The following is a 26,448-nucleotide window of genomic DNA, read 5'->3' as shown; positions in this document are numbered from 1 at the left end:
GCCTCACCACTTCTGTCTCTCCTTGTTTGGCAGCTATTCAGTGCGGCGGCAACAAGTTTTGCGCTGAACGTCGGAGAGGAGGAGGAGTGGTGCGAAAAAAGTTGAGGAAGAAGAGGAGGGAAAAATACTCAAAACCAACAGGAGACTAAACAGCAGCGAGGTAGAGGAGAAGCAGGAGACTCCAGAGCTTCTGTTACAAAGTCAGGTAAGCACAAATTAAATTCACTTTAACACAGACATTCAAGTCCAGAAAGAGCAGGAATCTCTCTATTCAACCCAGTCTCACGGCATTTCGTGTTATAGTCACAAGATTAATTTAATCTATTGATTCGTGTTCACCAACACGATGTTCGCATTTTTTTCGTATCACACAGAACAATTTGAAAAGCAATGTATTTCTATTGGTAGTATGTTTCGTGCCTGCATCACGTCTTTTTGTCCGGTCGGGTCTTGGAAGACCAGAAGCTGTGTCGTTCATAAAAACATTTTCTTACTCAATATCTTACCCTAAGCCTAACCCTATCCCTTTTATTTTAAATTGTATAATGTCAGAGTTTTTTTTGCCGTCCGCGAGGAAAATAAATGTGGCTCAGAGCCTCAGAATACTGACATCTGTATTTGTTGTCATAGTTTTTCCTTCTAATTTGTTATTATTTACATTGCTTTTAAAATCGTTCTGTGTGACACGAAAAAAATGGCGAAATCGTGTCACGAATCAATTGATTAATTTCGTGACTATAACACGAATTGCCGTGAGACTGTGTTGCTCTATCATTGCACAATAGAGACACCTTGAAGTTGGCCTTTTTGTGCTTTTTCAAAATCCCTAAAGACCATTTCCACCAATGTGATTAAACAAATCATTTGATGGATTAAATAACTGCAGAATATGAAGTATCTCTAATATTGACAGAATCTAAAGTATTAATCAATTCATCGATTTTAAGCATGGAATGTTTTTTGTCTTTATTTTCTGATACTCAGTCATTAGTTTGAGAAAACAAGTCCTTTTATTGCAATATTTATTCATTATTTCTGAGATATTCAGTCATTATTTTGGGATATTAAATACAAAATCGTCATTTTGTAAGTAATTATTTTTAAATAATAAGTCATTTTTAAATACTTAGATTTAGATATTAAGCCATTGTTTTTAGATTCTAAGTCAATATGTTCGTTATATAGTGTATTATGTGGCAATACTAAGTCTTTATATTTAGATACAAGGTCATTATTTTTTAGATACTTAGCCTTTACTTTTATCAAATCAAATCAAATCAGGTTTTATTTATATAGCACATTTAAAAGCGATTTTTGGTCGAGCCAAAGTGCTGTACATGTAATAAAAACACATTACTACAATCACAATAAACGACAATAAATTACAACAGATATATATAAAAAACAAAATAAAAATAAAAACACAAGGAAAAGTCAGGAGTCGTGCTCCGCTCTAACTAGAAAGCCAGAGAGAAGAAGTGTGTTTTTAGTGTATTTTAGATACTAAGTTGTTATTTTCAGATACTTAGCCATTATTTTGCTAAGCCAAGTCTTAATTTTTGGATACAAAGTCATTAGGTTGAGGTACAAAGTCATTAGGTTGAGGTACAAAGTCATTAGGTTGAGGTACTAAGTCATTAGGTTGAGGTACTAAGTCATTATGTTGAGATACAAAGTCATTAGGTTGAGGTACTAAGTCATTATGTTGAGGTACAAAGTCATTATGTTGAGGTACAAAGTCATTATGTTGAGGTACTAAGTCATTATGTTGAGGTACAAAGTCATTAGGTTGAGGTACAAAGTCATTATGTTGAGGTACAAAGTCATTATGTTGAGGTACTAAGTCATTATGTTGAGGTACAAAGTCATTAGGTTGAGGTACTAAGTCATTATGTTGAGGTACTAAGTCATTATGTTGAGGTACTACGTCATTATGTTGAGGTACAAAGTCATTATGTTGAGGTACTAAGTCATTATGTTGAGGTACAAAGTCATTAGGTTGAGGTACTAAGTCATTAGGTTGAGGTACTAAGTCATTATGTTGAGATACAAAGTCATTAGGTTGAGGTACTAAGTCATTATGTTGAGGTACAAAGTCATTATGTTGAGGTACAAAGTCATTATGTTGAGGTACTAAGTCATTATGTTGAGGTACAAAGTCATTAGGTTGAGGTACTAAGTCATTATGTTGAGGTACTACGTCATTATGTTGAGGTACTACGTCATTATGTTGAGGTACAAAGTCATTATGTTGAGGTACTAAGTCATTATGTTGAGGTACAAAGTCATTAGGTTGAGGTCCTAAGTCATTATGTTGAGGTACAAACTAATTAGATTGAGGTACTAAGTCATTATGTTGAGGTACAAAGTCATTATGTTGAGGTACTAAGTCATTACGTTGAGGTACAAAGTCATTACGTTGAGGTACTAAGTCATTAGGTTGAGGTACAAAGTCATTAGGTTGAGGTACTAAGTCATTAGGTTGAGGTACAAAGTCATTAGGTTGAGGTACAAAGTCATTATGTTGAGGTACTAAGTCATTAGGTTGAGGTACAAAGTCATTAGGTTGAGGTACTAAGTCATTATGTTGAGGTACAAACTAATTAGATTGAGGTACTAAGTCATTATGTTGAGGTACACAGTCATTATGTTGAGGTACTAAGTCATTATGTTGAGGTACAAAGTCATTATGTTGAGGTACTAAGTCATTATGTTGAGGTACAAAGTCATTAGGTTGAGGTACTAAGTCATTATGTTGAGGTACTACGTCATTATGTTGAGGTACTACGTCATTATGTTGAGGTACAAAGTCATTAGGTTGAGGTCCTAAGTCATTATGTTGAGGTACAAACTAATTAGATTGAGGTACTAAGTCATTATGTTGAGGTACAAAGTCATTATGTTGAGGTACTAAGTCATTACGTTGAGGTACAAAGTCATTATGTTGAGGTACTAAGTCATTAGGTTGAGGTACAAAGTCATTAGGTTGAGGTACTAAGTCATTAGGTTGAGGTACAAAGTCATTAGGTTGAGGTACAAAGTCATTAGGTTGAGGTACAAAGTCATTAGGTTGAGGTACTACGTCATTATGTTGAGGTACTACGTCATTATGTTGAGGTACAAAGTCATTATGTTGAGGTACAAAGTCATTATGTTGAGGTACAAAGTCATTAGGTTGAGGTCCTAAGTCATTATGTTGAGGTACAAACTAATTAGATTGAGGTACTAAGTCATTATGTTGAGGTACAAAGTCATTATGTTGAGGTACTAAGTCATTACGTTGAGGTACAAAGTCATTATGTTGAGGTACTACGTCATTATGTTGAGGTACTACGTCATTATGTTGAGGTACAAAGTCATTATGTTGAGGTACTAAGTCATTATGTTGAGGTACAAAGTCATTAGGTTGAGGTACAAACTAATTAGATTGAGGTACTAAGTCATTATGTTGAGGTACAAAGTCATTATGTTGAGGTACTAAGTCATTACGTTGAGGTACAAAGTCATTACGTTGAGGTACTAAGTCATTAGGTTGAGGTACAAAGTCATTAGGTTGAGGTACTAAGTCATTAGGTTGAGGTACAAAGTCATTAGGTTGAGGTACTAAGTCATTATGTTGAGGTACTAAGTCATTAGGTTGAGGTACTAAGTCATTAGGTTGAGGTACTAAGTCATTATGTTGAGGTACAAACTAATTAGATTGAGGTACTAAGTCATTATGTTGAGGTACACAGTCATTATGTTGAGGTACAAAGTCATTAGGTTGAGGTACTAAGTCATTATGTTGAGGTACAAACTAATTAGATTGAGGTACTAAGTCATTATGTTGAGGTACACAGTCATTATGTTGAGGTACTAAGTCATTATGTTGAGGTACAAAGTCATTATGTTGAGGTACTAAGTCATTATGTTGAGGTACAAAGTCATTAGGTTGAGGTACTAAGTCATTATGTTGAGGTACTACGTCATTATGTTGAGGTACTACGTCATTATGTTGAGGTACAAAGTCATTAGGTTGAGGTCCTAAGTCATTATGTTGAGGTACAAACTAATTCGATTGAGGTACTAAGTCATTATGTTGAGGTACAAAGTCATTATGTTGAGGTACTAAGTCATTACGTTGAGGTACAAAGTCATTATGTTGAGGTACTAAGTCATTAGGTTGAGGTACAAAGTCATTAGGTTGAGGTACTAAGTCATTAGGTTGAGGTACAAAGTCATTAGGTTGAGGTACAAAGTCATTATGTTGAGGTACTAAGTCATTAGGTTGAGGTACTACGTCATTATGTTGAGGTACTACGTCATTATGTTGAGGTACAAAGTCATTATGTTGAGGTACAAAGTCATTATGTTGAGGTACAAAGTCATTAGGTTGAGGTCCTAAGTCATTATGTTGAGGTACAAACTAATTAGATTGAGGTACTAAGTCATTATGTTGAGGTACAAAGTCATTATGTTGAGGTACTAAGTCATTACGTTGAGGTACAAAGTCATTATGTTGAGGTACTAAGTCATTAGGTTGAGGTACAAAGTCATTAGGTTGAGGTACTAAGTCATTAGGTTGAGGTACAAAGTCATTAGGTTGAGGTACAAAGTCATTAGGTTGAGGTACTAAGTCATTATGTTGAGGTACAAACTAATTAGATTGAGGTACTAAGTCATTATGTTGAGGTACACAGTCATTATGTTGAGGTACAAAGTCATTAGGTTGAGGTCCTAAGTCATTATGTTGAGGTACAAACTAATTAGATTGAGGTACTAAGTCATTATGTTGAGGTACAAAGTCATTATGTTGAGGTACTAAGTCATTACGTTGAGGTACAAAGTCATTATGTTGAGGTACTACGTCATTATGTTGAGGTACTACGTCATTATGTTGAGGTACAAAGTCATTATGTTGAGGTACTAAGTCATTATGTTGAGGTACAAAGTCATTAGGTTGAGGTACAAACTAATTAGATTGAGGTACTAAGTCATTATGTTGAGGTACAAAGTCATTATGTTGAGGTACTAAGTCATTACGTTGAGGTACAAAGTCATTACGTTGAGGTACTAAGTCATTAGGTTGAGGTACAAAGTCATTAGGTTGAGGTACTAAGTCATTAGGTTGAGGTACAAAGTCATTAGGTTGAGGTACTAAGTCATTATGTTGAGGTACTAAGTCATTAGGTTGAGGTACTAAGTCATTAGGTTGAGGTACTAAGTCATTATGTTGAGGTACACAGTCATTATGTTGAGGTACAAAGTCATTAGGTTGAGGTACTAAGTCATTATGTTGAGGTACAAACTAATTAGATTGAGGTACTAAGTCATTATGTTGAGGTACACAGTCATTATGTTGAGGTACTAAGTCATTATGTTGAGGTACAAAGTCATTATGTTGAGGTACTAAGTCATTATGTTGAGGTACAAAGTCATTAGGTTGAGGTACTAAGTCATTATGTTGAGGTACTACGTCATTATGTTGAGGTACTACGTCATTATGTTGAGGTACAAAGTCATTAGGTTGAGGTCCTAAGTCATTATGTTGAGGTACAAACTAATTCGATTGAGGTACTAAGTCATTATGTTGAGGTACAAAGTCATTATGTTGAGGTACTAAGTCATTACGTTGAGGTACAAAGTCATTATGTTGAGGTACTAAGTCATTAGGTTGAGGTACAAAGTCATTAGGTTGAGGTACTAAGTCATTAGGTTGAGGTACAAAGTCATTAGGTTGAGGTACAAAGTCATTATGTTGAGGTACTAAGTCATTAGGTTGAGGTACTACGTCATTATGTTGAGGTACTACGTCATTATGTTGAGGTACAAAGTCATTATGTTGAGGTACAAAGTCATTATGTTGAGGTACAAAGTCATTAGGTTGAGGTCCTAAGTCATTATGTTGAGGTACAAACTAATTAGATTGAGGTACTAAGTCATTATGTTGAGGTACAAAGTCATTATGTTGAGGTACTAAGTCATTACGTTGAGGTACAAAGTCATTATGTTGAGGTACTAAGTCATTAGGTTGAGGTACAAAGTCATTAGGTTGAGGTACTAAGTCATTAGGTTGAGGTACAAAGTCATTAGGTTGAGGTACAAAGTCATTAGGTTGAGGTACTAAGTCATTATGTTGAGGTACAAACTAATTAGATTGAGGTACTAAGTCATTATGTTGAGGTACACAGTCATTATGTTGAGGTACTAAGTCATTATGTTGAGGTACAAAGTCATTATGTTGAGGTACTAAGTCATTAGGTTGAGGTACTAAGTCATTAGGTTGAGGTACAAAGTCATTAGGTTGAAGTACTAAGTCATTATTCTCGTTATAAAGTCATAATGTGGATATACTAAGTCATTCATTTGAGACACTAAGTAGTAGAACAGGAATCTCTCTGGTAATCATTGCATTAGTAGAGACACCTTAAAGTGGACCTATCATGCTCATAAGGCATATTTATACTTTTTTTTTTTCAAAATACCAAAATACCAAAGCATTTTAGCCATGCCTCATTTCGCTCAATTTGACATTTTTTAGCTCTGTTTTTGCAAGGGCAGATTCTGTGAGAACAGCACCATCTACTGGCCTGGCATATGTACTACTGCGTCTCCAGCACTTTCAAACGGCAATGGCCGTGGCTGTCTCCTCCTGATTGGTGGAGTTGGCCCAATAGCCGTAGCGCCACTGTCCTGACGTCAGGACAGTGTTCAAATCTGGATCAGTTTTTATCAGATCCGTTGCAGCCCCTTTTTTAGAGATTTGGGTATGGAGGAAAATAGAGAGGGTTGTGTTTTCTGACACTTGGTGAGTTCCCTGGAACACCGGGGACACATATTCATGTAGAAAAGACGTACACAAGTGCATTTTGCATGATAGGTCCCCTTTAAAGTTTGCCTTTTTGTGCTTTTTCAAAATCCCTAAAGACCATTTCCACCAATGTGATTAAAGAAATCATGTGATGGTTTAAATAACTACAGAATGTGAAGTATCTCTAATATTGACAGAATCTAGAATATTAATTGAGTCATTCTCACATTGTATTTCATTATTTTTTAGCATGTTGGTATTTGTTGCATTAAGTTTGACATTATTTTCTGATACCAAGCTATTATTTGAAAATATTAAGTCATAATTTTTGAGATACATCATCATTTTTTTATTCAAAGTCATTATTTTTTATTTCAAAGTCATTATTATATAATAGTAATTATGTTGAGTTACTAAGTATTTTTTTTATACAAAGTCAATATTTGCAAATACTATTTAATGTTGCGATACTAAGTCATTATGTTGAGATACAAAGTTATTAATTTGCAATACTAAGTCATTATTTCTAGATACAAAGTCATTGTTTTGAGATACAGTACTAAGTCCTTAACTTACAATACTAAGTCCTTATGTTGAAATACAAAGTTATTCTTTTACCATATTAAGTATTTACTTTTAGACACTAAGTCATTTTTTTGCTCAACATACTCATTATTTCACGATACTAAGTCATTATTTTTAAGAAACAAGGCAATTTGAGAAAGTATACAGGTCCTTTTTTTCATTACAAGGCTAATTCACATTATGTTTTCAAGTTTTGTAATGTGCCGAATCAAAAAGAATATAATAAACAAGTATCTCAAAGCTGCTTTCGTCTGCATGTGTAAAGACAGAACCAGTTAAAGTGTTTGAGTCTCAGCATGCTCCGTGAAATAGTGCTGCACTCAGAGCGTTAGCAGTGTGGTTAGCAGGCATAGTGCTCATTGTTGGAGCTGTGGGGTCTGCTGTTGGGTTTCATCTAAGTGTATTTTGAGCCGTATCAAATGAATACTAAGTGTGAAACTAAAACTGATATGGCCAGATTATCCCCTTCAGTATAACGGTATGTGTCACCTATCTCCAGTGGCGTTTTTACATGTACAAAAGTGGTGGGGCACAAAAAACTTAGATGTCTATATATAAGCTTCTGCAGTGACGTGCAGTGAGGTTCATGGCTGGTGAGGCACTGGCACTGACTCTTCAGGTTTACAAATATTATATTTTGACCTAAACCAAAATATAATATTATTTTCAAAAGCTTTTTTTGTCTGATGCTTCGATTAATTTTAAACAGACAGTTCAACAAAAGGATACCCAAAAAATGTAATTTTATCATTTAAATATTGAATTGTTCTCTCTTAGTAAGATCCCATTTTCCAAAAATTGCGGTCTTACCTTGACTTGAAGATGAAGTCCATTTGCCTATCCTTCTGGACAAAAATCTCTATAACTTTTTTGTAAAAGTCCTCCTTATCTTCTTGTAGTTTCAAAAGTCTATCATAAATCTAATCGATAGATTTATGATAAACAAATTATAAAAGTAGGGTAGACATGTGGATGTTATCCAGCTGAACAAAACGTGCATTTATCTAACAGGTACGTTTCCCACAGATCTTATTTCGGGCTATTTTCTAAAATCCTATGGAGAAACCTCATTGCTTTTTTGCAGCTTACTTCCTGGTTTTAGGACGCGTCACTGCAGCTCTCTCGTCTCCTCTTCACACACCACACTTTTCCCGGCACACGTACTTACAGCCAATCAGCTCTGAATGATGTAAGATGACATATGGTGGGGATGGCAGCTCAGTGCCCCTATGGTCTTTTTTTTTTTGCCACACACATAAAGGCCCCTACACACCAGGCCGATATTGGCCGTCTTGCGTTGTTGGGCGAAAACGGGTTCCTTGTCGCCCAAAGTCAATTTGGTGTGTCCCGAACCCTCGGCCGTGACACGCCTTATTTGGCCTTTCACGGTCGACACCCGGCCGATTCAACATGTTGAATCGGCCGGGTGTCGGACACAAGCTATCGGGCCAAGAAACCACTCTGATCAGCTGTTCAGCTAGCAAATGAGAAGCGAAACGGAAGTGAGGGACGTAAACAACGATTTAAGGCACAGGACAGCAGCTAAACACCAGCAGGTGATACTTAAAGACATCAAACATAGCCCTTAAATGTCCTCTCTTACCTCCCACACATAGCAGGGACATCTCTGATATCGGCGGGAGCGTCCCCGGCTGTCCTCTGCTGAGAGCTCCGTGATTTGTTTGGTCAAGTCCGGTTTTTCATCTCATCGTAAATTTAGCAAGAAGTGGCCATTATTACATTGCTGACTCAATAAACGACACACCCGCCAGAACACTGCGATCATCAGATGCAGGTCTATTAACTGTGATTTTATAGTATGTCTGCACTTTATGTGCTCATTTCATCATTCATGTATTTTTATATTCTAAAACATGTTTTCGATGGACGAGAGTGAAAATGGAACGCACATGCTATTTGTTTGTTTATATCAGTCTGTTCTTCTTCTCTGTCTTCCGGTTGTTGCCTATTTTGAATGACGAATACACACTACCGCCGCCTGCTGGTAAGGAGAGTTATTGCCACTCACGCATGCGCAGTTCGTACGTGCTCGGCTGAAGTCTTTGCGGTGATTTCCAGTGCGACACACGGCCAAGACGCAGGAGAACTCGTCGATGGAACTGTCGGTGTCGGGTGTCGGCGAGTTCTCTGGTGACTGCCTGGTGTGTCAGGGCCTTTACATTGAAAAATACTCTGAGCATGCGCAGTGTCGTTTTTACAGTCACCGTTCACTTTGACAGTGAGAGGGTGGGGCATGATCAGGTTTTGTCCCACATGGCTCAAAACGGCACTGTAGACACTAATTAGAAGAACACAGACTAAAACAGCAATGTACAGACGAATCAGATGATTAAACATGACCTTAAAATATATTTTATATTTTTTTTTATTTCTTTTTTTGCATCATTATTAATCATTATGTGTAATACTTTCTGCTGACACTAGGTGGGGCTGTGCCAGTCGCCACTGCCTATCTCAACCATGTGGATTGGATTCAATCATTTTCCATTCATAGAAAAAAACAAATGACGCCAAAACTTTAAGAATAATATATTTTCATTTATTGAAGTGTCACAATTAAGGAAGGCTGTGTTAAGCAAAGAAAAGTTAACTCGATGTAAATATTAATTATCTGTATTTACAGTTTGTAAAACGTTTCAGTTTTATTGTATACCGCTACAGTACATAGCGTTTTTATATCTTACATTTTTTTTAATATTGTTCCTTCTGTGCACTCTTACCTTTCCTATCCTGTGTTTCAATCTTATTATTACTGCAGCACCTGCATTGTCATACCTGGATTAATAAAATCTTATTTTATCTGATCTCATTTTATCAAATCTTACCTGTCCTTATCTCTTCTCATCTCGTCTCATTTCATCTCATCTTATTTCATCTCATCAAATCGTATCTTATCATACCTTGAATATATACTGTATACTTTAATGGTAAATTGATAGGTTTAATAAACACATGTGCATATTAACACCTCATTATAGACACATGGTAGTGAGATCATTATCTAACACTCTTATGACCTGTGGGGATAAAACTGTCCCTGAGTTAATTTCTCCCAGTGCTTTATTTATGTTTGTTTGGTTGGTCACTGTTAAACTGGTTGGAGGTCTTATCCACCCCCCCCCAAAAAAAATGAAATTAAAAAGGTAAACAATAAGGCTCCTCTACGTCAATAAATGCAAGAGATGCAGCATTTTCTCAACAATGTATAATTTACATTTTTCATCTTCCTCAGACGTCACTCATTGGCTGACAGCCCAACGATGATTTGGACTTTATTGATCCCCACAAACACAAGCCACAGCTTTGCTATCATTGCAGTTTAGTTGTGTTTATATCCTAAATTAGATTCTTAAGCATATAATGCTTCACCGAACACAGGAGGGGGCTCGGCTGTCTACAAATAAAGACGGCTAATTTGAATTCTCCCCAAATATATTGAGGCTGAACCTGAACTTTCAGCTTGGGGGCCCCCTACTGGCCGCGGGGGCCCTATGCATCTGCATAGTCCAGGCAGGGGTGGCAAACTCAATTTCATCTCGGGCCACATTAGCATCATGGTTGCACTCAAAGGGCCAGTTTTATATATTACACTATATAAAAATACATATATAAATATTTAATATATATAAAATAATGTATTACATTACATTATTGCCTCTGCATTGGATTATTATCAGATAGGGTAATAACTTCATAATCAACCAAGTCTGAAAGCAGAAGTCTAGGGCCAATAATTGCGAGTCTCTTCAGTGAGAATGTCACAAAATGATTTAAAAAAGAAAAGCCAAATTCTGGAGTAAAAAAGTCCAAAAAAATAAGTGACATTTTGAATAAAAAGTCAGATTCTGAGAAAAAATGAATTTTTTGAAGAAAAAAAATCTAATTCTGAGAAAAAAGTCAAATTTGAGATGCATTGTGGGACATGTAGTTTATGGGCAACGTGCTTCTGTAAATCGGCATGTAACCGTATAAACATATTATATTCTTTGCAAGCTCTTGTGGGCCACATAAAATGAAGTTACAGGCCGGATTTGGCCCCCGGGCCTTGAGTTTGACACCTATAGCAGGGATGGGCAAATGGCGGCCCGGGGGCTGCATGCGGCCCCCACCTCCTCTTTTTGCAGCCCTCAGATTAATTTATAAACAACGTAATTAATTTAAAAAAAAAACACTCACAAGAAACCCCGGCTGTTATTATGCCTGCTGTGACGTTAAGTTGCCGCTTGTAGTTATGCCGTTACAAGCTTCAAAGTTGTATTTATCATCTGAATTTGGCGAAACAAGTTTAATATTCTAAAAACCAAGACTTTGTTTATTTGAAATCAGATGAAAACAAACTGTCACGGACCCTGCCGTGTTATCTATGATTACTATACGCCTTTCATTCATCATTTCAAAGTCAAAGTCAAAGTCAGCTTTATTGTCAAGAATTCTACATGTTGTACATCCAGAAATCTCGAAATCTCGTTTCCCGCAGTCCTACAGTGTGACATATATACATCAAACAAAAAACAAAAAGGGCCTAGATAAACATGGTATACATTAAACAAAACAAAGGGCCTAGATAACCGGGGTATACAGTTTAAAATGTTAATAAAATAATTGAAGTGTTCAAAAGTACAGTTTCAGTGCAGTAGCAGCGGAGATGGGCAGAAAAGTGAGTTAGTTAGTTAGTTATCATTTCAGCGGGAGGGAGGGGGAGCGGGGCTGAGGAACAGCAGAGTGCGGGTTGACAGGTGTCTGTGTTGAGAATGCAGAGACAGGCTCCAAGTGTCTTAGGTTCAAGTTCGATAACTAATGTCCGGGTTAGTGTTCATGACTTCATGTTTATGTCATCTTAATGGTTAATCTTAATGCACACACGTGCTTGGTCCTTGGCACTGGCGAACTAGGCGCCAGATCTGGAGAGGCGCTGCGCTGGGAGAAAAAAAGAAATTATTAAAAAAAAAAAAAAAGTGGGGGATGTTGACTTATCAGGCTCACAGACAAAGTGAGAGAGAGCCTCTGAGCGAACAAGAGAGAGAGAGAGAGGGCGCGCATGCATCGGTACCGCGGATTGTTGTTGGATTGAGGCTGATAACTACAGCTCAGTGAGGTAAAGGACTCTGAGTGTTTAGATAGTTCACTTTAGTCTTAGTTATCTCAGTGGGTCTCAAACAGTTTGGTCACAATTTATGTAAACAAATATTCCCAAGGCACATAATTATTAGGATAAATAAAAATAGGTTTGAAATCATTCCAGTGTATACTATAGGACAGTAAACCAAACATATCGTTTGAAACTGGAGATATTAAAAAAAAATCATAATCTCGCCTAGGGCACCAAAATGTCTAGGGCCGGCCCTGTGCACACACATTTTCCGTGCTTTCCAATAGTTTAAAATAGTTTTATTCCACTGTTAAATAACCTGTTCAATACAAACATGCCACTTTTAAAAATTAAATAACATTTCTGTGAACTGATATTTGTTTTGTGAGCTTATTAGAGGATGTTCCCTGAAAGATTGTAAAATGTCAATGAAGATGTCAGACTTAGTATATTTGTTAATAATTACATACAACACATGGAATTTGTGTGTGTGTGTGTGTGTGTGTGTGTGTGTGTGTGTGTGTGTGTGTGTGTGTGTGTGTGTGTGTGTGTGTGTGTGTGTGTGTGTGTGTGTGGTGTGTGTGTGTGTGTGTGTGTGTGTGTGTGTGTGTGTGTGTGTGTGGTGTGTGTGTGTGTGTGTGTGTGTGTGTGTGTGTGTGTGTGTGTGTGTGTGTGTGTGTGTGTGTGTGTGTGTGTGTGTGTGTGTGTGTGTGTGTGTGTGTGTGTGTGTGTGTTCCAAGTGAATCTGCGGCCCCCTGGTGGCCAGTACATCAATTATGTGGGCCCAACAACCATCCAAATTGCCCATCCCTGACCTATAGGAAGAAACGGCCCTGCCCCCTTGTTTAACCTATTGATCTGAACATGCAGAGTGAAACTTTCTCCACTCAGAGCGTAGAGTAGTGAGAGCTGAGGATGTTAAGTGAGTCACAGCAGTCTGCATGTTGTCAGAGAGGCTCCTCAGCACTGATTTACTGCCCCTCACAGACACCTGATCCTGGGGGACGCTCTATAAAAAGCAGAGCTGGAATGTAACTAAGTACATTTACTCAAATACTGTACTTAAGTACAATTTGAAGGTACTTTTACTTCATTATTTTTGAGATATTAAGTAATTATTTTCAAATTCTATTTCATTTTTTACATCATCATGTTGATATACAAAGTCCATATTTTCAGATACTAATTATTTTATGATAATAATAATAACAATAATAATAATAATAATACATTTGATTTATATAGCCCTGGTGCTCAAAGCGCTTTACAAGGAAGTAAAGAAGAAAAATCACAATGATGAACACATTAATGCATCACCAATTAAAACACAACATATTACTTATAATCCTCTGGTTGGATGTGACAATTCATAAAAACAGTATATCCATTATCTATTACTATCCTATATTGGTCATCCCATTTTTGTCTTCATCTCTCTTTTTTATTTTAGTTTTAACTGCATCTCATTTTGTTAGTTTTTTTAAATGCAAATTTAAAAAGCAAAACAATATTTGATATATCTCAGATATATATACAAATATATAAAAAACATGTCTATGAAGTGTTTTGCTCAAAATACCAAACAGATCACCCATTCTAGCCATGCCTCATATCCCTCTATTTCACTTCCTGTTTCAAAAGTGCTGATTTGGGGTATAAAGCTTTAATAAATAAAAAGTAGGGGTCTGAGCTCATGCGGGACCCGGCAGCTACTGTCTAAACTAAATACTGCCGTGATGAAACGCCATATCATGGATTATCAAGGATTATCTCTGAAACAGTACGGAGCTCAAAGGCTTTCTCTCTTGCCGGTTATACCACAAGGTGAGTTCCTTTTTATTTCCTGCTTCTTCACACACATGCTCTCCAGTACAGGTTAGCTCTGAGTGTTAGCCATGCTAATGTAAACACCGACCATATTACGTCCAAAACAGTCGGGCATTGTTTCTGATAGCAACGTTTCTGATAGTGCCGTGGGTCCACATTTCAGATATTACGTCATATCGGACGCAAATCTGGATCAGCTCCGTTGTTCCCCCGTTTTTAGAGATTTGGGTACGGAGGAAAAGAGAGAGGGTTTTATTTTCTGACGCTGCGTGAGTTCCCTGACACACCGGGGACACATCTTTATGTAGAAAAGACATCAAAAAGTGACTTTTGCATGATAGGAGCTTAATGTTACATATGTTACATGCATTAAAAAGTATTAAAGTAAAAAAACAGTTATAATAGAATAAAAAATAGAATAAAAATACAAAGTTACACAATTTACAAAAAACACATCCTGTAACAGTTCTGAGGATTTAGCAGTCAGGTATATATTGCACATATTGCACATATTGCACATAGTCGGTTGGTATTAACAGCAGGGGGTGTTATAGTCTGTGTTGTTGTGTGTGTGGGGAGGGTCTAGGGGCTGTGCTGGTTGTATAGTCCAGTGTATAGACATGGCATTGGATATGCTGCAGGAATGACGCAGGAGGTGGTGAAAAGATGAATAAGAAGTGATGAGGGAGAGTGAGACCCCCCGCTGTGAAAGGCATGTCTGCTATTTGTGGAAGAGAGACGGCAGCGGATGACTCGCTGTTGTCAGGACGTCCGTCACCCTGTAAATCCTCTTTTAGACACTCGAGGAAAAAGACACGGTGTACAAGATAAGATAAGATATGTAAAAAGCAGAGGTGGAACTAAGTACATTTACTCAAATACTGTTTTATGCTACTTTAGAGGGAAATATTGTTTATTTGACTGCACTGCTTTCCTTATAAGACTTGAAACACTCATACGATTCATAATATGAATACATCACAATATGTTATTATAGTTTAAGCTGTGAAATAAATCAAATCTCCTTTACAATGTTAAGATGATGAACCCATTAATGCATCTATCATTACATCCACTAACTGGTGACACATGGTACACAAAATATGTATATACTATAAAAAGCAGAGGTGGAAGGAACGAAGTACATTTACTGAAATACTGTGCTTTATTACAATTTATAACAACATAAGAAGTTGTTATAAATTGTATATTTATATATATATATATTGATATTCTGTACAAACTGTGAAGTCCACTGAGACAAATTTAATATTTGTGATATTGGGCTATATAAATAAACATTGATTGATTGATTGATTGATTGATTGAAGAAGTACTTTATTGATCCCAATTTGGGAAATGTTTGTGTTACAGAGTTTTTCCTCAATAACCCTCTAATTAGTGCTTATTGATTGCAAGTAAAGAAGTTGTTGTTCATGAGTTTTGGTCTTAATATGCGCTGCTCAATATGGGCCTAATAAGGCAGTAGTACCACAAGAATAGTAATTCTCCCATAATTACACTTAACAAATATGATCTATTCTTATGTAACAAGACATGAAACTAAAAGTGTTAATTGTGTCTAAATAACTCAAAATTAGGTTTTTATATCTCAGAACATGTTCCCTATTTTAAAGTGAAGTCTTGTTCATAACTAATAAGCTAGTAGTTTGACTCTAATATTTTAATTAACAACTAGTTGATGGTGAATAAGTGTACCTTCATTTAAAGTGTTACCGAAACAAATATTGAGTTTGTATCCAAAGCTTGAATTTATAGTTCCTCTTCATCAGAGTTTTCAACTTCCTGGGATAACGCACATAAGGAGCTGAAATTATTTGGTATGTTTTTTAATTATTGATAAAAACCTTCTTGGTCATGTGATCGCTCTTTATCTCTGTTTGAACTTGTTTCATGCATTATGACATTACATTATAATATGCATATGTGCGATTACAGCAAGGCAGTCGTCAGAAATTGAGGCCCCGTCCACACGGAGACGAAACGGGTTGTATCCGCATCAGTTCTCTATCGTATAGACGGTTCGTCCACACGAGGCCGAATCCAATAGCCTGTGATATCGGCTCCCAAGGTGGGTAGGTCTGAGGACGAAACGCTTGCGGCTCCGTGTGTACGCCATATACGATCATTTCCTGAAAACGATGACGCCATAGCCCCGCCTCTCCTGCTCACCCCCGCGTCTTTGCTGATGCGTTTCGCCAACAACAACAACAATGGCGGATCACGGTTGCGTTCGTGCTCCAGACGCTACTGACCATGCTACAGATGTTAGTGCAAAATCTACAGCTCCTCTTCCACAACCATCAGCAACAAGTGGACATGGAGAATTACATGTACATGAACTACATGTTGCTAAATCCACCGCGGAGAATAAACAGAAGGGCAACCAGGCAACCATGGCAACCATGCTCGGGGGGTCTTATTTGCTGCTTTTGGTGTATTTTGTGGCCACTTACCGGCATATGTACTACAGCCTCTCCAGCGGGTCGAGCGGTCTCGTGTGGACGGAAGACTTTTTTGATATCGACTTTGGTTCGTTGATTGGATCACAGACTTCCTCCAACAATGGTTATAACACATGTGGTTACCATTGAGTGTCAATGGTTATTAAATATGTGAAAGACAATCATGCAACAACAAAAAAATCCAGAGACCAATACGTTAAATATAATATTTCTCTTACTGTTTTTATTTACAGTATCTACCATAATCCACTCAACTTGGCATTAAACCAAATACTTACTTAATAAAGTAATATAAATCTGCAGTGGACAGTATTGCAAATACTCAGACAGGAATGTAGTATTTATAGATGCATAATGCAAAGTATATGTGTACGTTAGAGGTATATAAAGAGCTGCATTGTCCTTCATGAGGAACACAGTTTATTTTGAGCTGATCCCACGTAAGCTGTTGCTGTCGGAAAACTATAGACCCCCTATATGCTGGAAATAGTCCCCTTAAATACGCATTGTTCACTCCTGTTTGAGTAGTGTTAGCTAAAAAAAGAACTATATTTCATAGCTGTATAAAACATACTTTTCAAATATAAATTAAATATTTTGCGTATTAGAAAATCCCTTTTTAAATGTCTTTTTAAAACCTCAAATACTTGTTTTTATGTGATGTTGACTTTAACAGTCTGTAAAAGTGTTGAATAAAACATCTCAGCTCATTATTGTTTTAAATGTATACACTTTTTCTCATATTTCCTAACGATCAGACGACTGCATTTGTTCCACAGGCTGCCAATTAGGTATGTCTGCTTCTAAATAGGCTCCACTTGAAATATTAATTTATACATTGCCTTATTTTCCCTTTACTTAATTTTTCGATTATTTATATTCCATGTGTATATTTTTTATTTTTTTTTGTAATATGAAATCATTTTTTTTTAACATATTTATTTTCATTTAATTTTGCTGCTTTTCTTAGGAAATTATTTGTATTTGTTAACCTTTTTGGCAACACAATTAAATTGCATTATCCCTTTTAAAAAAAGTGTGATCCCTGTTGTATTTTACTTCTACTTCTATATGCGACGCCTGCAGTCAATTCCCAGTTGGGACCATTATAGTTTCATGTTATCTTCTCACCTCGTTGGAAGTTGACCTGCTGGCCCGGGAGGGGGGGCGTCGTAATTTAGCCTTTTCCCTAAAGGCCAGGGAAAAGATAGCGATAGAGACACCGACAGGTTTGAAGGTCGGAGTGATGTAGGAACTATGTTTAGCTCTGGAAAACCAGCATCATGGTTAACGGAAATCTTTGTCCCTGCAGAACAAGGGCGGTCAGGACGGAGGGTTTAAATACCGAGCGCAGAGAGGAAGGGCTGCACCTCTCTGCAGAAAAACCACACACTTCAGTTGGATCCACGTTGTTTAATTATACAATTCCACCTTTTTAAAGTGTGGCAGAACAGCAGAGCATTTAACAATCCCAGAGGAAAAGGCTGTGGGTTTTTTGGAGCCAAGTTCTTCATTTCGTTGAAGCAACAGCTCTCGTAAGTTGCTTTAATGATTTATTTAGATATCCAAGAAATGCATTTGTTTTGTGTTGTTAGCATGGTTGGGAATATAGGTTGGTTGTTGAGTCTGATGGTCCAATTCAGGGGTGTCAAACTCAAATACAGTGGGCCAACATTTTAAAATCGGTACAAGTCGAGGGCCGGACTGGTTCAATGTTTATTGCAGAACTTATTGAAATGAACTTATTGCACATATTAAACCTGGAACTAACAAAGCTTAAATTATTGCCTATAAAAACAACATTAAACATTAAATTATCAGTTGCATTCATTTCTTATGGCTCTATCTGAATTTCTTATGATTACATTTTTCCACAGGCCAACAACAGCTTCAAAAAAACTATTTCCCTCAAAGAACAAACCAAACATGCCCTGTTGTCGTGAGAGAAAAAGTGCAGAAGGAAACATCCATGTAAACTCAGTGTGCTGCTCTGTGATGCTAGTTCAGATACTTGGCATCTCATCTTGGGTGCAAGTTCATCAATGTTTGGGGTCAGGCTCTGAGCTGAGGAGACCCTCAGGATGGAGTGAAGGTGTGCGTGCAATATACCGGCGGGACAGATCTAATAGTAATTAGAAATTATCCTGCGGGCCGAAATTAAATCCACCAAGGGCCTGATTTGGCCCCCGGGCCTTGAGTTGGACATGTATGGTCCAATTGAATCAAGAATCATTATTAGATGGATATATGTGACATTCTGTTGCTTAGAGATGATGAATCCCAATGACTCTTTCTCAAGATAATGACTTAGTGGGAAACGTTCTCTATTAAGTCGTTAATTAGAGATACTTGGAAATTATGTCAAGAAAGTCTGTCATTAAATTGACTTACGGGGTAATTTCCTTCAGATTTTGTAATTATTTTACTACCAAGAATAACTTTCCATCCATGTTTAATACTTAACCTTGTCTCTCTGTGTGTTTCTTCTTCTTCTTCTTCTTCTTCTTCTTCTTCTTCTTCTTCTTCTTCTTCTTCTTCTTCTTCTTCTTCTTCTTCTGTGTTCAGTAATCAGCAGACCTCCAGAGGCCCGAGCAGAGGCAGCACATTGGGGTTACAGAGCCCAGTGTGTGCAGCAGTACGATGGGCAAGAAGGACAGTGAATATGGGTCCTGGAGAGGTAACGTCATTTTCCACTTGGTGATTGAATTTGACAGAATTGGGCCTGGAAAGTTCTTGAAAAGTCCTTGCATGTGATTTTTAAGAAGGTGTGGGAGCCCTTTAATGTGTCTGAATCTGTGTCAGTGTAACAGTAAAATAAATACAGGAAATAAACTCTTTGTTTGTCTCTTTGCTGGTAGATGGTGACGACCCCAAGTTAGTCTCTGACAGAAAGACAGAAAGCTTCAGCGAGCACTCGCCCTGCAGCTCCCCAGAAGCGTATGAATTGGTACGATTCCCCTTTTAAATCCTCCTCTGATTTTGATCTTTTGTCACTGTTTGGATGGAAATATTTCTCAAAACATTGTTAGAAAAGTGTTTGTGAGCCGGTTTCCCCTGTTTCTTAATGTATCCGTGAACTATGTTTGGCAAGAAGACAGATGGGCTTTCTCTTCTTTGTGTTTTCCAATCCATTCTCTGATTTAAAGGTCACCTATTATGCAAAATCCACTTCTTCATGTCTCTTCTTCATCAACATGTGTCCCCTCTTCTTCATGTCTCTTCTTCATCAACATGTGTCCCCTCTTCTTCATGTCTCTTCTACATCAACATGTGTCCCCTCTTCTTCATGTCTCTTCTACATCAACATGTGTCCCCCCCTTCTTCATGTCTCTTCTACATCAACATGTGTCCCCTCTTCTTCATGTCTCTTCTACATCAACATGTGTCCCCTCTTCTTCATGTCTCTTCTACATCAACATGTGTCCCCTCTTCTTCATGTCTCTTCTACATCAACATGTGTCCCCTCTTCTTCATCAACATGTGTCCCCTCTTCTTCATGTCTCTTCTACATCAACATGTGTCCCCTCTGTGGAAAGAGACTCTGAAAGTTTCAGGAACAAAGACCCTCTCTCTTTTTGTCCTGATCCATTTTGATAAAAACCTGTCTGAAAATGAGCTGATCAGATTTTGGCCACTTTATGATGTCATAACGATGTTTTGTCTTGTGCAACCATTAGCCAATCAGCAACCAAGGTAACCCCCCCCCCCCCTTATCACCTGAATCTCCTCCTAGAGCACCATTGTGTTCTTTGTAACCAAATCTCTCTCAGAGGGGCGTGGGGAGGGGCTCCTTATTTTCATCTAAAGTAACAGACAGAGAATCAGCACTTTTGAAACAGGGCTGAAACAGAGGGGATTATGGGTAATGCTGCAATGATCTGTTTGGTGTTTCAGCCAATCAGAGACAGGCTCTGGGTATATCTGAGACCTGTGATATATTGATGATAAAGAGTATAATAGGGGACCTTTAAGTACATTTTTGTGATAAAAAACTAACTTTTTTCAAATGATTTCCCTCCGTCTTGTCCATATGTCTCGAACACAACCACCAACCCCACTCACACCTCTTCATCTTCCATTGTATGTCATGCGTCCACTCCGAACCCCAGCCTGAGGAAAAGTCCAGTCTCCAGCTTCAATCTGCTTTTCCTGGTGACAACGTTGATGATGGAGGAGAAAAGACGAATCTCAAGGAAAAGAGCCGTGAGGACGATGGGGAGGGACACCTCAACTATCACATGGGCCTCGTGATGAAAGACAGATGTAAGCCAACCTTTGTCTTCATTGTCCTTTCTGTCCTTGTCATATGATATTAGATTTTTAAAATAAGATTAAGATATTTTTCACATCCTTCAAATAATAATTTTGTGATGGGTGCACACCTGGACACTATTTTCCTGTGTTTTTGTGTCAATGGGACGCATCCAGTTTTAACCTGTTAAGCCCTGAGCCTGTTTTTCAGGTCTTAGGCTCAAAAATGACATTCCCGGAACAAATGACCATATCTTCACTTCTAAAAGGGTTAAATTAATAATCTTTTTTCTCAAAGCAAGGTTACATCTGTGAGTTGGATGTAGAAGTGTCAGAATCAATGTAGATGTTTCTGTGTCAGAGTAAATTCAGATGGAACATTGTAAAAAAAGGTAAATTCTTACCTCCTTACTTATAGTGAAAACCACCCTTGGATGATGGGTTAGTAGACTAAAAGCTTTAGGAATCCAAACTACAACATATAATAAGTACCCTGTATCAAGATTGATGCAAAACAAGTGACATTTGACCTCTTTAGAGAGATTTATAAAAATAAAAATAATATGAAATCTACGTTTTTTACATAAAAATGCAATGATGGATTATCAGTAATCATTTCAAAGTGACACAGACACATGGATTAACCTATGGATTAACCTTCAGCAGCGTTTTTATCATTTTAATGCCATTGAACACGACTATTGATCAGAATAACAGCTAATTTGAGACGATTTCCCGTGAAAGTTCCGTAATGCTACGTGTTGTGACGTCTGTGTTTGCTTCCGCTGTCACAAGTTCTGATCGCTCAGTGATGATACTTATACCTATAGAATCTGTGGAATCTCAGCTTTAATCTGATATCTTGTTTTTGCAGTTACGATAAGTAATAAGGGTATTTTTACCTTGAGTTCTGTGCTAAGTGTGTTAGCATTTTTTCGCTCAGGGCTCATTTAGACGCTTCTTGTGAGACTTGTGTTTTGTTTCGGTAAAAATGGTTCGTATTGTCAGTTAGCTGAGTTTCTTCCCGTTAAATGGGTATGACACATTAATAGGTTTTTAAATATTAAGAAGCCCTGAGACACAGTTTCGTGAAAAAACACCCCACTGCCCCCTGTACAGGGGGCTCTAGGGCTTTTAAGCATGAGGGCTGCAGCCTCTAAACAAGCTGCAATTGACACTTCTGAATTATCCAATAGAATTACATTGTAGCCAATTTTATACTTGAACTATTTCATTCGACATTTAGGTACAACCATTTTGGAGATTAGGGCCCGAGTTGAAAAATAAGAAAGATACCCTGTAAGATATTAATGTGTACAATGTCTGTCTGTTCTTCCAGATGAGGTGGTTTTAACACTGGGAGGAGGTGCCTTTGCTGAAGTGGTGGAGTGTATTGACAGAGAAACGTAAGCATGCATGCTGATTGAACCTCACAATAGCTCCTGAACACGTAGTGCTATTACAGCCACACTTGGTGGACACATACAAATGTAATGTCTGAGTAACCATATCAAATTTGATGCCATGTGGATAAAAGAAAATGTATAAAATTAAACAAAAATACCATCCTTGGTTTGGAATTGAAGCTGAGGAAAGGCCCTTAGAACATTAGATCCTGATCTATTATCCAAGATACAAGAAACAGTTTTACCTTCATTTAAATATGTGTGCGCACCTGTGTGTTTAACAGAAAGGAGCGCGTGGCCGTGAAAATTGTGAGGAATAAAGAGTGTTTCCGTGAAGTAGGGAGGTCTGAGGTCGCTGTGCTGGAGGAGATCAACAGCCTGGATGACGACGTCACATTGTGAGTGTCAAAACAACTTTATTAATCCCACCAAGACACAATATTCTTCTACACAGAGAAACACAGCAACATAAAGTCAGATGGCAGAGGTTTGAACCATTTTTCGGGGGTTCGTGTCACAAGCAACAGAGATAATAATTCATGACCTCTGACCCTCCTGCAGTGCCTGTGTGAGGATGCTGGACTGGTTCGAGCACGAAGGTCACGTCTGCATCGTGCTCGAGCTGCTCGGCCTCAGCACTTTCGAGTTCCTCCGACAGAACCACTTCCTGCCGTTCAACGTGGAGCAGATCAGACACATGGCCTTCCAGATCTTCAGAGCCGTCTGCTGTGAGTCGAAACATCCATCAGACCTCAGAAACATGCACTGTGTTCTTCAATTTCACACTTCATACGAGTTCAGTTTATATCAGAAATAATTACCTACTTCACGTTTATGGTCGATTATTGTGGACTAAGTTCACAGTCCGCTAATTTCTTCCCTTTTATTAAACTGTAGAGTTGCTTTTACTCTGGTTAGAATGTGTTGCTGACTAAGGTTGATATTTGTCAGATTTAAATGGGATTTGTTTGCCCATTGAAATCAGTACTTATTTGAACGACAAACACTTTCAAATATTACATCTACTAAACCCCAGTCGCTGTGTATCCATGCCGGTATGCGGGTGCCATAAATCATCCTAATAGCACCAGGCCATCTTCCCTTGTCATTATTAGAAACTTTTATTGGCGTCATCTTTGAATTGGAGCTTATCTGTATAAGTTCAGGGTGTGTTGTGTAAGAGAATCAGCAAAATTACAATTGTAAAATGTTCCTCTTGTTACATTAAAGGTGGGGTAGGTAAGTTTGAGAAACCGGCTCGAGATACACTTTTTGTTATATTCCATGGAATGCTCTTAACATCCCGATAGCAATGAATATCTGAAGTGCTTTGACAAAAAATCCATAAAAAAATGTCATCTGTGGAAGCCGTAGTACTGTAAAAAGCACGACCAATCATCTGAGCCGGCCTGGCTAAAATAACTGGATGGCCTACCTGCCTGTCAGCCTTCCATCGGGGCACAAACTTATCTCGTGCCCTCATTGGTCATGTGCGCGTTCGTGTGTGTTGGAGGAGGGGCTCTGTAAGGAAGTGGCAGATTTTTTCCGGCTGTGTATTTTCAAATTCTAGCGATCTCGAGCCGGTTTCTCCAAAATGACATACCCCACCTTTAACTGCTTTTTACATCCACCTGTTTAACTGATGTGCAATTTATTTTTACAACTTAAAAAAAAAAGTTGATATATCCCAATAAATGTATGTTTGGCTTGGATTAAAAAGTTAATGCTTTGGTGAAAACATAAATGTTATATTTCTATCGTGTTTTGTCAACGAATGAGGTGGGATTGACACTCTGTTAAGTATTCAAATGTATCCCTCTTCTTCTGCAATGGTTAAATAATACCTAACTGGAGAGCCTGATGCTCCTAACTCCTAACTTTAGCAACTGTGAAAAGACAAAAAGCTTTGAGCAAACACACAATAACAGTGTGTGATTTTGTGTGTCTTACAGTCCTGCATCGAAACAAGCTGACGCACACAGACCTGAAGCCAGAGAACATCCTGTTTGTCTGCTCCGACTACGACCTGCAGTACAACGAGAACAGGGTAAGGATTGTTAAAACAATAAAACACATTGTGCTCTCATCTCAAGTTGGATAGTGTTTAGCAGTGTGTGTGTGTGTGTGTGTGTGTGTGTGTGTGTGTGTGTGTGTGTGTGTGTGTGTGTGTGTGTGTGTGTGTGTGTGTGTGTGTGTGTGTGTGTGTGTGTGTGTGTGTGTGTGTGTGTGTGTGTGTGTGTGTGTGTGTGTGTGTGTGTGTGTGTGTGTGTGTGTGTGTGTGTGTGTGTGTGTGTGTGTTTTAGGAGTGTAAGGAGAAGACCCTAAGGAGTCTGGATTTAAAGGTGGTGGATTTTGGTACGGCCACATTTGACCACCAAAAACATGAATCACTGGTGTCAACACGCCACTACCGAGCTCCAGAGGTCATCCTAGGTACACACACACACACACACACACACACACACACACACACACACACACACACACACACACACACACACATAGACACACACATAGACACACACACACACACACACACACACACACACACACACACACACACACATAGACACACACATAGACACACACACACACACACACACACACACACACACACACACACACACACACACACATAGACACACACATAGACACACACACACACACACACACACACACACACACACACACACACACGTGAAATTAACCAAGTTTTGGTTTTGTTTTAACTTTGTTTTTGTGCACAGGTTTGGGCTGGAACCAGTCGTGTGACGTTTGGAGTCTAGGCTGCGTTCTCATGGAGTTTTACCTGGGATGCACAGTCTTCCCGGTAAATACACACACACACACACACACACACACACACACACACACACACACACACACACACACACACACACACACACACACACACACACACACACACACACACACACACACACACACACACACAACTGGAAACATTTGTACTTCTTTTTACCCTGTGTTTTTGTTGTTCTAGACCCACGACAGTAAAGAACATCTGGCCATGATGGAGATAATCCTGGGGCCGATTCCTCCCCACCTGCTGAAAAAAACCAGGTAACAAACACACACAAAAAGACACACACACACACACACACACACACACACACACAGAGAGAAGAGAATCCTAAACATCATTTTTTCTGCCTTTACGCAAAAGTATAATCTTGCTAAACTTGGAATTGTAACAAGTTCTATTCTTTTCTTTAATATATAGATATATTCAATCTTTTAAATATTAAAGGCCATTATGTGAGTCCCATGTTGTGAAATGTTGCATTGTATGCACACATATGCATGTTAGTATATCGTTCCTAAATATATGTGAATGTATCTCATTCTGTGTAGAAAGCAGCATTACGTGCACAACGGGCATCTGAACTGGGACAAAAGCAGCACTTCTGACGATTATATCAGGAAACACCTTAAACCTCTCAAGGTACAGCAAAACACTTCAGCCAATCAGCTGCAGCCGTGAGCAGGAAGTAACTAAAATAAAGTAACTGTGTCTTTTAGAACTACATGCATGATCAGAGCGAGGAGGATTTCTTCGACCTGCTGGGCTCCATGTTGGAGTACGACGTGTACAGACGGATCACGCTGGAGGAGGCGCTGTGGCATCCGTTCTTCAACCCGCTGAGGATGCAGAAGCAGCGAAGCTAACACACACACACACACACACACACACACACACACACACACACACACACACACACACACACACACACACACACACACACACCTCATACCTGTTTGAGTTTGTAGTTGAGTTGAAGTTTTATTTGCAGTCATAACATTTCCAGAGAGCATTCCTGTCTAAAATCAATAATATTTTTCTCCATTGAATTTTTTTTTTCAGCATTTTTTTAAATAAATATTTTGCATTTTGTGTGTTTTAATTGTGTTTCAGACCATGCATTTCAACTACTATTTGCTTCTGCGCATGCCTCATCAGAGATGGGTAGAATA

General features: G+C 38.2%; 1 protein-coding gene across 2 annotated transcripts; it reads left to right on the top strand.

The window, feature by feature from the left end:
- The first annotated feature begins 50 nt into the window (after positions 1-50).
- On the top strand, positions 51-26,200 carry LOC117469609 (dual specificity protein kinase CLK4-like). 2 transcript variants are annotated; one of them, XM_034114052.1, is made up of 13 exons: positions 51-205; positions 19,364-19,475; positions 19,657-19,745; positions 20,908-21,061; positions 22,389-22,455; positions 22,740-22,853; positions 23,017-23,183; positions 24,408-24,502; positions 24,759-24,888; positions 25,203-25,285; positions 25,457-25,536; positions 25,828-25,918; positions 25,996-26,200. In XM_034114052.1, the coding sequence occupies exons 2-13, from the start codon at positions 19,439-19,441 to the stop codon at positions 26,140-26,142; spliced, it is 1,254 nt and encodes a 417-aa protein (XP_033969943.1). In that variant the 5' UTR covers positions 51-205; positions 19,364-19,438; the 3' UTR covers positions 26,143-26,200. The 2 variants fall into 2 exon arrangements, with proteins under 2 accessions (XP_033969943.1, XP_033969944.1); XM_034114053.1 differs by lacking the exon at positions 51-205 and adding an exon at positions 18,251-18,333.
- Positions 26,201-26,448: the final 248 nt, after the last annotated feature.

Source organism: Trematomus bernacchii, unplaced genomic scaffold (genome assembly GCF_902827165.1).
Source record: "Trematomus bernacchii unplaced genomic scaffold, fTreBer1.1, whole genome shotgun sequence".
NCBI classification, from domain to species: domain Eukaryota; kingdom Metazoa; phylum Chordata; class Actinopteri; order Perciformes; family Nototheniidae; genus Trematomus; species Trematomus bernacchii.
Note: the sequence above shows the minus strand (reverse complement) of the source record. Positions and strands in the feature narration are given on the sequence as shown.